Genomic DNA, 13,554 nt, shown 5'->3' on the forward strand with positions numbered 1-13,554 from the left:
ACAGCCAAGTGTATGTTACATTTTTACTCTAATTGTACGTAAATATTCCTCAAAGCATCACTATCGACAACATTTTCAAACTTTTCTTTCTTTTATCCCTCTTCTCAGATTAAAGCCGGGATTTTATAAATTTTCTTTCCGTTAGTAGGCTTCATGTTTAAGAGGAAAATTGTCCAGCTATTAAATGTTAATTCATTGCATCATATGTGTAAGGAATGTGCCGATATTTTTATTGACAAATGTCTTAATGTGATGATACATTGTTTTTAAATGAGGAAAAAAGACAAATCCAACCGTAAGATTTCAGGCAGGTACCGGTATGCTAAAGCTAAAAAAGTAATGCATAAATGAAAGATCAAGCCATTTCATAGCAGTGCATTTCACACCTTGTCTATATGTCTAATTTCAGTCTTTGAATAATAACCTTTTAAATAATTCTTCATTTATTTATCCAGAATTGCTTTAGCAACTCCGAAGTTAATATCTCAATACCACTTTCTTTCTAGACGTAATTTATTTATCCATTTCCGTATACACATTTCCATTGATATTTGAATTTAGCGCGATTTGTTCAGGTCAAGTCACTAGGAGCGCCCCCGTCGAATTGTCTCCCATTTTAGCAAGGCGAAATCCGTCAGTGTCGTGTATTGTCTCTACTGTATTTGAATAAACATCGCACATTCGCGCGCATTTCTCATATTAATAAACGTCGGTAGGCCGGTTTCATTTGAAAGCGGCCAACGAGCAAATCACTTCCGGCCACTGGCGTAAAAGCTGGAATGGCGGGATTAGAAAACAAATGTTTGAAGTTCACTAAAAAATAAGCTAAAATCGGGAGAAATAATAGAACAACCGGGAGGCGGGAAAAACTGTCGAAAATCGGGAAAGTTGGCACGTATGCTTTCAGTAATAATGCCAACCTAAACAATTGTTATTACCTGGACTTTTAGAGTACAAATATCCAGGGTCCTCCCATGCGAACCATGTGACCTTGCCGCGGTAGGGAGGCTTGCGTGTCCCAATGAAGCAGATAGCCGAGCCGCAGGTGCAACCATATCGGGTGGGTATCTGTTGAGAGACCAGACTAAGGAATGGTTCATCGAAAGGGGAGTAGCAGCCTTTAGGTAGTTGCAAGGGCGGCAGTCTAGATGATTGACTGATACGGCCTTGTAATAATACTCAACATGGCTTAGCTGTGTTGATACTGCTACACAGCTGAAAGCAATGGGAAACTACAGCTTTTTTTTTTGCTAGGGGCTTTACGTCGCACCGACACAGATAGGTCTTATGGCGACGATGGGATAGGAAAGGCCTAGGAGTTGGAAGGAAGCGACCGTGGCCTTAATTAAGGTACAGCCCCAGCATTTGCCTGGTGTGAAAATGGGAAACCACGGAAAACCATCTTCAGGGCTGCCGATAGTGGGATTCGAACCCCCTATCTCCCGGATGCGAGCTCACAGCCGCGCGCCTCTACGCGCACGGCCAACTCGCCCGGTAACTACAGCCTTAACTACTTCCCAAGGACATGCAGCTCTCTCTGTACGAATGATGTACTGATGATGGCTTCCTCCCGGGTAAAATATTCCGGAGGTAAACTAGTCCCCCATTCGGATCTGCGGGTGGGGACTACACGAGAGGGGGCGATCATCAGGAAGATGGATACTGACATTCTGCGAGCCAGAGCGTGGAATGTTAGAAGTTTGAATCGTTGTGGTAGGTTAGAGAATCTGAAAAGGGAGATGGATAGACTAAAGTTAGATGTAGTTGGTATAAGTGAAGTTCGTTGGCAGGAAGTACAGTATTTTTGGTCAGGCGACTACCGAATCATCAACACAAATTCAAACAGGGGAAATGCAAGAGTTGGTTTAATAATATACAAGAAAATAGGGCAGCAGGTAAGCTACTACGACCAGCATAGGGAAATAATTATTGTCGTCAAGATAAGACACCAAACCAATGCCCACCGCAATCGTGCAGGTCTATATGCCTACTAGTTCAGCGGATGAGGAGATAGAAGATTTAATACAATATGTGACAGGCGACGAGAATCTAATTGTGATGGGAGACTGGAATGCAATGGTAGGCCAAGGAAGAGAAGGTAATACAGCAGGAGAATTTGGATTGGGACAATGGAACGAAAGAGGAAGTTGGCTGGATGAATTCTGCAGTGATCATAATTTAGTCCTTGCCAATACTTGGTTCAAACACCACAAACGATGCCTTTATACACGGACGAGACCTGGAGACACTGGAAGGTATCAAATAGACTTCATTATGATTAAACAGAGATTCAGAAACCAGGTGTTGGATTGCAAAATTTTTTCCAGGAGCAGACGTGGACTCTGACCACAACTTGTTGGTCATAAAATGCCATCTGAAGTTGAAGAAATTGAAAAAAGGAAAGAATGCGAAAAGATGGGATCTAGACAAGTTGAAAGAAAAGAGTGTGAGGGATTGTTTCAAGGAACATGTTGCACAAGGGCTAAATGAAAAAGGCTGAAGCAAACACTATAGAGGAAGAGTGGAGAGTCATGAAAAATAAAGTCAGTAGGGCTGCTGAAGAGATGTTAGGAAGGAAGAAAAGATCAACTAAGAATCAGTGGATAACTCAGGAGATACTAGACCTGATTGATGAACGACGAAAATACAAGAATGCTAGAAATGAAGAGGGCAGAAAAGAATACAGGCGATTAAAGAATGAAGTGGATAAAAAGTGCAAGGTAGCTAAGGAAGAATGGCTGAAAGAGAAGTGCAAGGATGTCGAAGGTTGTATGGTCCTGGGAAAGGTAGATGCTGCATACAGGAAAATCAAGGAAACCTTTGGAGAAAGGAAATCTAGGTGTATGAATATTAAGAGCTCAGATGGAAAGCCTCTTCTAGGGAAAGAAGAAAAAGCAGAAAGATGGCAAGAACATATCAAACAGTTATATCAAGGTAAAGATGTAGATAATTTGGTTCTGGAACAAGAAGAGGCTGTTGATGCTGATGAAATGGGAGACCCAATTTTAAGGTCAGAGTTTGACAGAGCTGTGAGTGACCTAAATAGGAATAAGGCACCTGGAATTGATGACATTCCCTCTGAATTACTGACTGCCTTAGGAAAAACCAGCATGGCAAGGTTATTCCATTTAGTGTGTAAGATGTACGAGACAGGAGAAGTCCCATCCGATGTTCAGCAGAATGTTGTTATACCTATTCCCAAGAAAGCCGGTGCCGACAGGTGTCAAAACTACCGCACTATTAGTTTAGTATCTCATGTCTGCAAAGTTTTAACACGTATTATTTACAGAAGAATAGAAAAACAAGTTGAAGCTGAGTTGGGAGAACATCAATTTGGCTTCAGAAGAAATGTAGGAACACGTGAAGCAATCCTGACTTTACGTCTGATCTTAGAGGATCGAATCAAGAAGGACAAGCCCACGTACATTGCATTCGTAGATCTAGAAAAAGCATTCGATAATGTTGTTAGGATAAAGCTATTTAAGATTCTGAAGATGATTGGGAACAGATACCGAGAACGAAGAATTATCTACAATCTGTATAAAAATCAGTCTGCAGTGATAAGAATTGAGGGCTTTGAAAAAGAAGCAGCAATCCAGAAAGGAGTGAGGCAAGGCTGCAGTTTGTCCCCCCTCCTTTTCAATGTGTACATAGAACAGGCAGTAAAGGGAATCAAGGAGAAATTTGGAAAGGGAATCACAGTCCAGGGAGAGGAAATCAAAACCTTGAGATTTGCCGATGATATTATTTTATCTGGGACTGCAGAAGATCTCGAGAAGTTGCTGAATGGTATGGATGAAGTCTTGGGTAAGGAGTACAAGATGAAAATAAATAAGTCCAAAATGAAAGTAATGGAGTGCAGTCGAACAAAGACAGGTGAAGCAGGAAATATTAGATTAGGAAATGAAGTCTTAAAGTAAGTAGATGAATATTGTTACTTGGGTAGTAAAATAACTACCGATGGCAGAAGAGGACATAAAATGCAGACTACCACAAGCAAGGAAGAGCTTTCTTAAGAAAAGAAATTTGCTCACTTCAAACATTGATATAGGAATTAGAAAGATGATTATGAAGACTTTCGTGTGGAGCGTGGCATTGTATGGAAGTGAAACCTGGACAATAACTAGCTCAGAAAGAAAGAGAATAGAAGCTTTGGAAATATGGTGTTACAAAAAAATGCTGAAGGTGAGATGGGTAGATCGAATCACGAATAGAGAGATACTGAATCGAATTGGTGAGAGATCGATTTGGCTAAATTTGACGAGGAGAGATAGAATGATGGGACACATCTTAAGACACCCAGGACTTGTTCAATTAGTTTTTGAAGGAAGCGTAGGTGGTAAGAATGGTAGGGGTAGACCAAGGTATGAATATGACAAGCAGATTAGAGGAGATGTAGGATGTAATTGTTATGTAGAAATAAAAAGTTAGCACAGGATAGGGTGACCTGGAGAGCTGCATCAAACCAGTCTATGGACAGATGACTCAAACAACATATCCAGGGTAATTATAAAGAGTGATAGTATCTGTTCCAGTATATTTTATAATTTTTCCAGTATATGGTTCTAAATTCCAGTACTTCCAGTATCAGTAGACACCCTGGAGAGGAACATGAAAAGGTAATAGGATGAACACAATGAGAGATCAGTGTGGGAAGAGGAAGCAAGAGAAAGAGGAAACAAGGATCAACATGAAAATACAAAGGACAAACAATAATCTTCACATTTTACGTGAGTTAGGCTCTCATCAACAATCTCATTTCTTCTCTGCTGCCAATGAGCTTGTTTCTGCTTCTCAGTTTCATTGGGAAAGAGCGATATTGTCAGATCTTCTACCTTGATGCAGGAAGTGTAGGACAAGGGGAAATTCATACAAATACATGAAAAGGGAAGTCATAAGATAATATTATATGTTGTAAAAGGCTAGGAACATACAACAAATATAAAAAAGAGTAAAGGATCTCAATGGGATAACACCGGTGTTGCAAAGTAAAAAATGTATAAAGTCAACGATACAGTGGAACCTCGATTTTCCGTCCCCGGAAACTATGTTTCGCAGAGTATTCGTTCAAATGATGTGGTCCTGAGAGCATTGTAATTAAATCACACTGTAAAAATCCCGCAATATCCGTTCCTCAAAGAAACAATTTCCTGGATCAACCGTCCAGAAATTTCAGTCTCATCAATACTAAATCCCCGATCAAGTGTTTTTCAATAAACTGTATCTCACAAAAGGACAACTACAGCATACCCAAGGATCTTGGCATTAACGTCCATCCCTTGCAATTAGAGCAAGTACCAATACTGTACTGGAAAAGCGATTGGCGGTGAACTTGCATAAGGGACCATCTTAGCCGGGTGGTATCGTTCAGAGCATCCTCGGAAATCATAAAGAAGAGAGTGCCCACGAGAATAGGAAAGCGTGCATTTCGACAGCTGTGTTAAAATGTCATTAAAACCGCAGTTGTTTTATTTGCACGTCACATTTAAAAAGTATCATTTCCCACTCGTACAGCGCGTGCGCTTTCCAGCTGAGCTGGAATAACCGTAATTCCTTAAATTTTGATATATTTTTTTTTTCCCCTTTCCAATTTGATTTCGATTAGTGATGTGCAGAATTGAATATAATGCATTCGTGAACTTTTGAGAATCAATACATTCAAAACCATATCTCAAAGTTCAACACAACCTTTAAATCAATGTAGGCCTAATTTAGCTGGTTCAGGACTGTCTGAAAACCGTATGGGGTCGTCGTCCTGGAGCACTACTGCAGCAGAATGCTTTAATTGTGCTAGATAATTTTAGGTGCTATTTGATAGATGCCATTAAGGACAAACTGAAGTCCCTGAAGACAGATCTCACAATCATCCCTGGAGGACTAATATCAATCCTCCAGCCTCTTGATGTGTCCGTTAACAAGCCATTAACAAGTCACTTGAAAGGACTTTATTCGGAATGGATGGCTTCTGCTACACATACATTCACACCAATTGGGAGACTACAGAGACCATCTCTAGAAACAATATGTGAATGGATTCTCACTGCGTGAACTCTTATCCAGAATGAAACTGTTGGAAAAAAAAACAAAAAAAAAAAACAACAAAGGATCTTGAATGCTCTGAATGGCAGTGAAGATGATGCCACGTGGGATGGTAATGCCAGCAGCAGGGAAGATGATGGTTCAGATGAAAGCAGTAAGGATTACTAAAATCTGAACATTGTAACTTCTAGACTTTTTGGCTGATTTTGATCCTAGCTACTATTCGTAACGACTTACAGTATATTGGTTGAACGTAAAGACTAATATTGAGCGCAATCTTGTATCTGTATTGTGTACATTCACCACGTGGTTAAGCTATCTCGCTCGATGCATGTGGTATTCGAAACGGTTCACGATCTTGTGCATTTTCATCAGTAATGTGTGTTTTTTAAATAGTTAATTCCTCATCTCTCTAGAATAGCATAGTTCACAGCAGAAGTTAGTACAATAACGTATAGTTTTTTATGGGTTTAGCAGTTCATGGTAGCTGTAGTGTTATTTATATTCGTGTGTTGGTTAGTGTATCTGGTTCGTCTGTGTACACCATGTCTGAGTTTATTCCGGGAAAGACACGTGGCAAGAAAGTGACTTGCGATCAATGGAGTGTTTCTTTTGTAGGCCATAACTTCCTGTGCCATCCCTTAGCTGTAATTTGTTATTTCCTCACTCTCTTTTATTCTTGTATTCTCATTTTAGTGTCGGATGTTGTTAGCAAGTGCATATTTTATGAATTTATTTTCCCCTCATGATTAATTCTCTTTTCTGAGTACAGTATTACATTTTATGCGGGCTATGCGCCGCAGTTGTATGCACCAGCTGAGCTTTGGAAATATAAGTACGGCGATGCTCGTATGTTTTCCGAGCTGTCAAATACAACTGACAGTGACAAATGACTGGCCATTAAGTTCATTTTCATTATTTTTTGTTAATATTGCTTAATATGGCAAATAAAAATGATTGATTATATTTTCAAGGCCTAAAAGTCCTGTGTTCACCATTTATAGTCTTTTTTAAATTTGTAAACACTGCCTTTGGACGAAAATAGCAAGTTAAACTCAGAATACTTTCATAAGTTTGTTAAAGAATAGTGTAGAATGTTTACACGTACAATTTATAGCCTAGAAGTTATGTGTTCACTGCACAAAATTTGAGGTTATCGCATATTGGACCCCCCTTCACATTTTTTGACTAGAAGAAAAAAAAAACTTCCAATACATGAATAAATACAGTAATTATACACATAATTTTTGTGATGTTTAGCCAAATTGTTGATGGTTTTCATTTGTTCCCGGATCTTCCGTTTTCCGATGTTTAACGTTTTTTACTGGGGTCCCTTCAAAAATGGAGAATCGAGATTCCACTGTACACAGTGAGGCAGGAACACAGAAAGTAACAAGATGAATACAATGACAGATCAGTGTGGGAAGAGGGAGCAACACAAAGAATAGTTTTAATGTTTGTCCTTATCTCCAAATTCTTTCTTATGAAATTTGCACTACAGGAGAATTTGTTAATTCAATTATTTCACTTTCTTTTTGCTGAGGGTTACACTTCAAAAATTAGTACAACAAAAGTCAGGTTTAGACACTGAAAAGACACTCTGCTCCAGAGATCACTTTACTAAATACATCTGTACAGTGTATACAATTAATGGTCAATAAAATGATCTGAAAGACTAAAATAGATACAAAACATTTTTTTTTTTTTACAATGTTGCCATCCAGAACAAACTAGGGTTATTTTACACAATGTGGAGAACAACCCTTGTTAGAGACTATTGCTAGTGATAAGAAAACCAAGCAATGTGATCATTATGAGAAAGAATCTCTCATGATCCCAACATTATCACTGGACAAGGAATAAAAATCTTTAATTAAAAATTTAATGAAGTACAGAAATCAATGATGCCTACCTGCAAAATAACACAAGTTAAAGAAACAAAGACAGTTAAGTCTTATTAAATAACCTAATCTGTACTCCACATAAGATGATTTCTTCTCCACATTAAAGATATTTTTAAAAACCTGGATGAAAGTGCTCCCTCAAATTGTGAGCGAGCAGCTGCATAATAAACGGGTGCTAATATTCTGCTTTCAGCTTTCCTATACAAGCACTTATAAAACTGAAAATGATCTCACAAAATTACTCAACTCAAAATGGAGCAAGTTCTAAAGCTATCAGTCGTCACTGCAAGGTGAAGAAATCTTACTTCAACAAACAAAAAATTAAGATCTTTAAATATTTTTACATGTGTGAAGAATTTAACCAATCCTAGTGACACACAAAAACTAAAACAAATATTTATATCACTATATGGGGAATCTTGGTAATTTATTACATTCACCCATGATAATAGGTTATAGAGAGGTTAAATGAAGCAACTGTTTTTAAAACAGTACTTAATCTTCACAACAAAAACACAGAATTTTAGGATACACCAACTTCACAATTATTTCCATCTGAGTGTGCTATGTACTAAGAAGCCACAGTTTGTCAAACATTTCTATTGCACCAGCCTATTCACAAATGGGAAAACTGACATTCTGTTGATTCTTTCATATACAATATAAGTACAGCAAGTAATGGAAAGGGAATAGATAACTGTGTGAGCATTCATACACATTAATTAAAAAGTTTCAATAGTTTCCATAAACAGAGTAAAGTATCAATGTATCATTCCAAGTAACTGTTGCTGCTTTTCTTTGGGGGTTTTAGAATCAGACTATCCTTAAACAGAAACACAATTTTAGAGTTATCTTACATGGTGCTACATGGGGTAATTCAACGAACACATCTTACAAGCCCTTCACAGGACTTGAAAATTCACACATAGGTTAAAAGTGTAACTCCAACGTACTTCCTCTTGAAACAAAAATCACTACGACCACCCCTATAAGTCTATTGGTAGTTGCTTTGGAATTGTTATTTAACAAATACATAAAGATTTGTATGTGAAATGTATGGTCTTTTAAAATATATATTTAAAGGTATCTGGTAATGATATACTTTGGAAGCCGCACCTTCACAGACAAATTGACTAAAGCCAAATGGTTCATATTCCACGGGAAATTGTATATTTTACTCAAAACGGTCATATTAAATCATTGCTTGTCCCCTTCCTGTTATTGGCTTATTACTTGTAATTAATATCTGCAATCAATTAGGTATGAAATTTAAATAAAATGAGCACGTCTCTGTAACAGGGGAATAGCTACGCTTGTTGTGAAATAATATTATGCAGTTGACATTAGGAGCGAAACTAGGATATCCCCACTTGTTGTTATACAAAGTTCTGTATCTCAAATTAATTCACACGCCAGGCCTTGCTCATGGTTTACGTTCTAGTGAAGAAACTATTAGAGCAGAATGTAAAGATGTGAATCTTCTTGTCTCCAATGCAAAGTATTTGTGAAGGCATTACTTACGGAGTTCAAAAATGTTTTCAATTTCCAACCTTCCTTTACCTCCTGAGCCAGTTTTAACCCACTGGTGTACATAGAGCTTTAGTTAGACTACATGGAACATTTTAAATATAACCATTGGAAGGTCAAAATAATTCCTTGCAGTATGGTACACTTTCTGAGACAGATCAGATTGCAGATCTACTGTCTTCAGAAACTCATGGTATCACAAATTGTTTTCATTAAGCTTAGTCAAGCATTAAATAAAAATCCTACATACAAAACAGTTGGTCAAATCAACAAAATGCTATCTAGAGGACAAAATGAAATAGATGAGGAATTCATTGAAGATCTGTGGTGTTTCTATCATGCACCCGTGACAGCATGTGATCTACAAAGGATATTTTCAATATATAACCATTCTTCACTGGCAGAGATAAGAGCTTCACAGAAGGAAAATCTTGGGGTAGTTTTCCTTATATATCGTAACATTCATAAATAAGTCTTAAAAAATAAAAACCCTTCACTGTACATACAAATGTGGGCTCTACTTACAGGGAGATAAAATGGAACTGTTCCTTATTTCATAACAAAACAGTTTACTTGAATTATTTAGAGAAACATGTGCCTAACAATGAAATGATTCTGCAGTCAAGCGTCCGTGCATTCGTGTGTGTGAGAGAGCGCGAGCGTGCATGTTTGTCTTTCACCAGGCTGAGGAAAGAAGTTTTGTTGAGCCAAGGAACACACGTTGAATTACAAGGACAATAAATGGATGTTGAAGACCAATTCTTAACAATTTTTACTTTCTCGATTTAATAACGTCTTTAAGCATTTTTGTGCTGTAAGAAATGCAGCAAAGACTAAGTTCTGAGTGAATCACCTGTTGATACAAAGCATCATCTAATCAAATTTTCTGCAGTCTGGGAAGCTATTAAAGCATACAGCAAGAGGTTAACAAATAACAAGAATTGTTACATAAAGCAAGAAGGAATTGAAGGTAACATGTATTTCCCTTCACAGGACTTGAAAATTCACACATAAGTTAAAGGTATAACTCCAACGTACTTCCTCTTGAAACAAAAATCACAACGACCACCCCTATAACGCCATTGGTAGTTGCTTTGGAATTGTTAATTATTGTTATTTAACAAATACAATGCAATTATATTGAAATGTAGTGACATCTGTTGAATATTAAGCGTAAGGAATTTCATGTTTTTATCCATATTGAACTGAGATCACAATTAATAAGCATATAGTAGGTTCCACCTTTTCAATACATTTACAATGTTGTTATCTGATGTTTACAACATTATTTATTACAAATTACAGGACATGTTTCGGTGTACAATTTTTAACACCATCATCAGCTGCATGAAAAGTGTATAAAAACTTGGCGGTCAAAATAATGAACAACATATTATCATACTTAAATCCTTATATACAGGCAATAGAATGTTGTTATAATTAAATTCAACATTTTATTATCCTAGGTTAAAACTAATTTGTGTGACAAGGAAATTCTTGCAGGTCAAAATATAAAATTCTTCGTTTGGTATATGAATGGTCTTCGGTTCCTTAATGTCTATAATATTATACACTCGTAATATTGGTTTCACATGCGATCTTAAATTAGAGGATTGAAGTTGAATCACAATCCTCTAATTTTTTTTATTACGAGTGTATAATATTATAGACATTAAGGAACCGAAGACCATTCATATACCAAACGAAGAATTTTATATTTTGACCTGCAAGAATCTCCTTGTCACACAAATTAGTTTTAACCTAGGATAATAAGATGTTAAATTTAATTATAACAACATTCTATTGCCTGTATATAAGGATTTAAGTATGATAATATGCTGTTCATTATTTTGACCGCCAAGTTTTTATACACTTTTCATGCAGCTGATGATGGTGTTAAAAATGTACACCGAAACATGTCCTGTAATTTGTAATAAATAATGTTGTAAACATCAGATAACAACATTGTAAATGTATTGAAAAGGTGGAACCTACTATATGCTTATTAATTGTGATCTGTTGAATAAACGAGGATAACAGAATATTTTGTAATGTTGCTTCCAGAGCGTAGCAAGCATTCTTAATCCACCCAGTCCTGTGTGATTGCAATTAAATGGATTAATTTCAAGGGCAAATCTGCAACAATATTTTGATATAAATCAATCTCCTTTTAACATATGTAAAATACCCTTTGTAAAGTAAGGGCAGTAAAAACAAACTTCTCTTAAAAGCTTTTACCAAAACTCGGTAAAACATAAGGCACTAGTTTAAAACCAAGGAACCACAAGTCTCAAGGTACTTCACAACCAAACTTCACTAGAACAGTCACTACGAATAGTCTGAGTTGTGTTATCTTCAATACTTGAAGGAGAATATCATGATCCACACATAAGGCAATCATCCTTGTTCTTCAAGGAGCAGACCATTGCACTCATATTGTATGCACTATTGTCCTCGCTTCCATTCACGCCATTTGCTGCTCCATTTTCCACAGTTCCTTGCGAACGTACATTTTTGGCTAACTTAGCCTTGTCCACAGTAAACTGGATGGCTTGAGCAGCAGGTTTGGTACGCAGATAATACATACCAGTCTTCAAACCCTGAAAACAGAACGTACACGACTTAGTATCCTGTTATTATCTAAGGACGCACATCTCCCCCATCATCGTCATAGTACATACCTCCACAGATTGTGTGAACCCCACCATGGAAACTCAGTTCATATAATGTAGTGTTAGCTCTGCGACAAGACAGGCTATGAAATCTCAATATACATTGCAAGTTAAATTCCAAATATTTTTTTATTCACTAACACTCTTCGGGATTACCAAACACATGCAGAAATAAAAAATCACAGCTGCCATATGGGAATAATCAACGTAAAAGCCAGGGTTTAATGAGAATACTTGCATGTCCTGCAGTAGACAAGATATGACAGTAAAGAAATAATCCAGCATGATTTTGTAAAGAAGGCTTTATACAAAAGCAAAATTTTGCAGAAAAAATAAAAAAGTTATAAACCCCTTCCGGACTGCAATTATTTAAGAACAATTCCCCATTTTTTGTCTGGCCAGAGTTACCTGCTAAGGGATGGAGTAGAGTGCACACCGAGCAATTATGGTAAATAACCAATTTCTTTAGGGGGCCATTGGCTTCGGGTAGAGGAGTTCCTTAAGCGGCGCCTAGACAGGGAGAGTGGAGGCGGCTAGTGGTGAAGGCAAGTACTGGCCAAGTGGTTTTTCCTAGACCAAGGCCTATACACACGGCAAGTACAGACAGCGAAATGCTGCTTAATGGCAACCAGTGAGATTAATTACATGTAACCAGTGAGCTGTCGGACACTGAGGAAACATTCATTTCATTTTATTTAATATTATTATTATTATTATTATTACAAGATATTAAAAGAATCATTCCATACTGACGGTTTTCACTTTACAAAGCAAAAAATTAAATGTATCTCCTTAATTCAATACAAAACATAATTCCATCATTAGATGGAGCAATAAAATTCAAACATGTTTTGACTCATTTGAGCCATCTTCAGTGAAATGTGCTAAACCTAGGAAAAGAAAGGAAATAAAAGATAAGTAAGTAGGCTGAAAAGTGTACCGTGTTAGATATTAATAAAGCCTTTAATGAGACATTGAACGAAGCAGTTGACGAGTGCGTTGTGGTTTTAAGGGAGAAACATCAAGAAGTTTTATGGAGACGTAGGGTTTGCATTAACGACGGGGTGGGTAGAAGAGTTATGCTAGGAGGATCTGTGACCCTCTTTTGCGAACTAACGTCTAAAGATCCTCTTCAGTACAGAAGACATTTGTGAATCAATAGTTATTTATAGTATTGACAAGGCGGACACATTACCAGTGATTTCGCAGTGTTATTAGAAAGAAGTCAATGCAGACCAAAATAATCCATAATGTTAAAATAATAAGCAATATCAGATCACCTGTGTTATCTAGACAATGGTGACAGTTTGCAATCATTAGCATTTCTATTTCAGATTCCTCCCAGCACAACATCCGCTTTTTTTTTGCCTAAAGTTCTGAAAGCCATAATTACGGTGCTGCAAAAGTTACTG

General features: G+C 37.1%; 1 protein-coding gene across 1 annotated transcript in view; it reads right to left on the reverse strand.

Annotated features, from left to right (window-relative positions):
• Positions 1-7,640: 7,640 nt before the first annotated feature.
• RnrL (Ribonucleoside diphosphate reductase large subunit) overlaps positions 7,641-13,554 on the reverse strand; it is a 78,512-nt gene continuing 72,598 nt past the window's right edge. The window contains exon 14 of the mRNA XM_067153996.2: positions 7,641-12,070. Coding sequence (XP_067010097.1) covers positions 11,846-12,070 — 225 coding nt within the window. The 3' untranslated portion in view covers positions 7,641-11,845. The remainder of the gene's footprint in view (positions 12,071-13,554) is intronic.

The sequence above is a fragment of the Anabrus simplex genome, chromosome 9 (genome assembly GCF_040414725.1).
Source record: "Anabrus simplex isolate iqAnaSimp1 chromosome 9, ASM4041472v1, whole genome shotgun sequence".
NCBI lineage: Eukaryota > Metazoa > Arthropoda > Insecta > Orthoptera > Tettigoniidae > Anabrus > Anabrus simplex.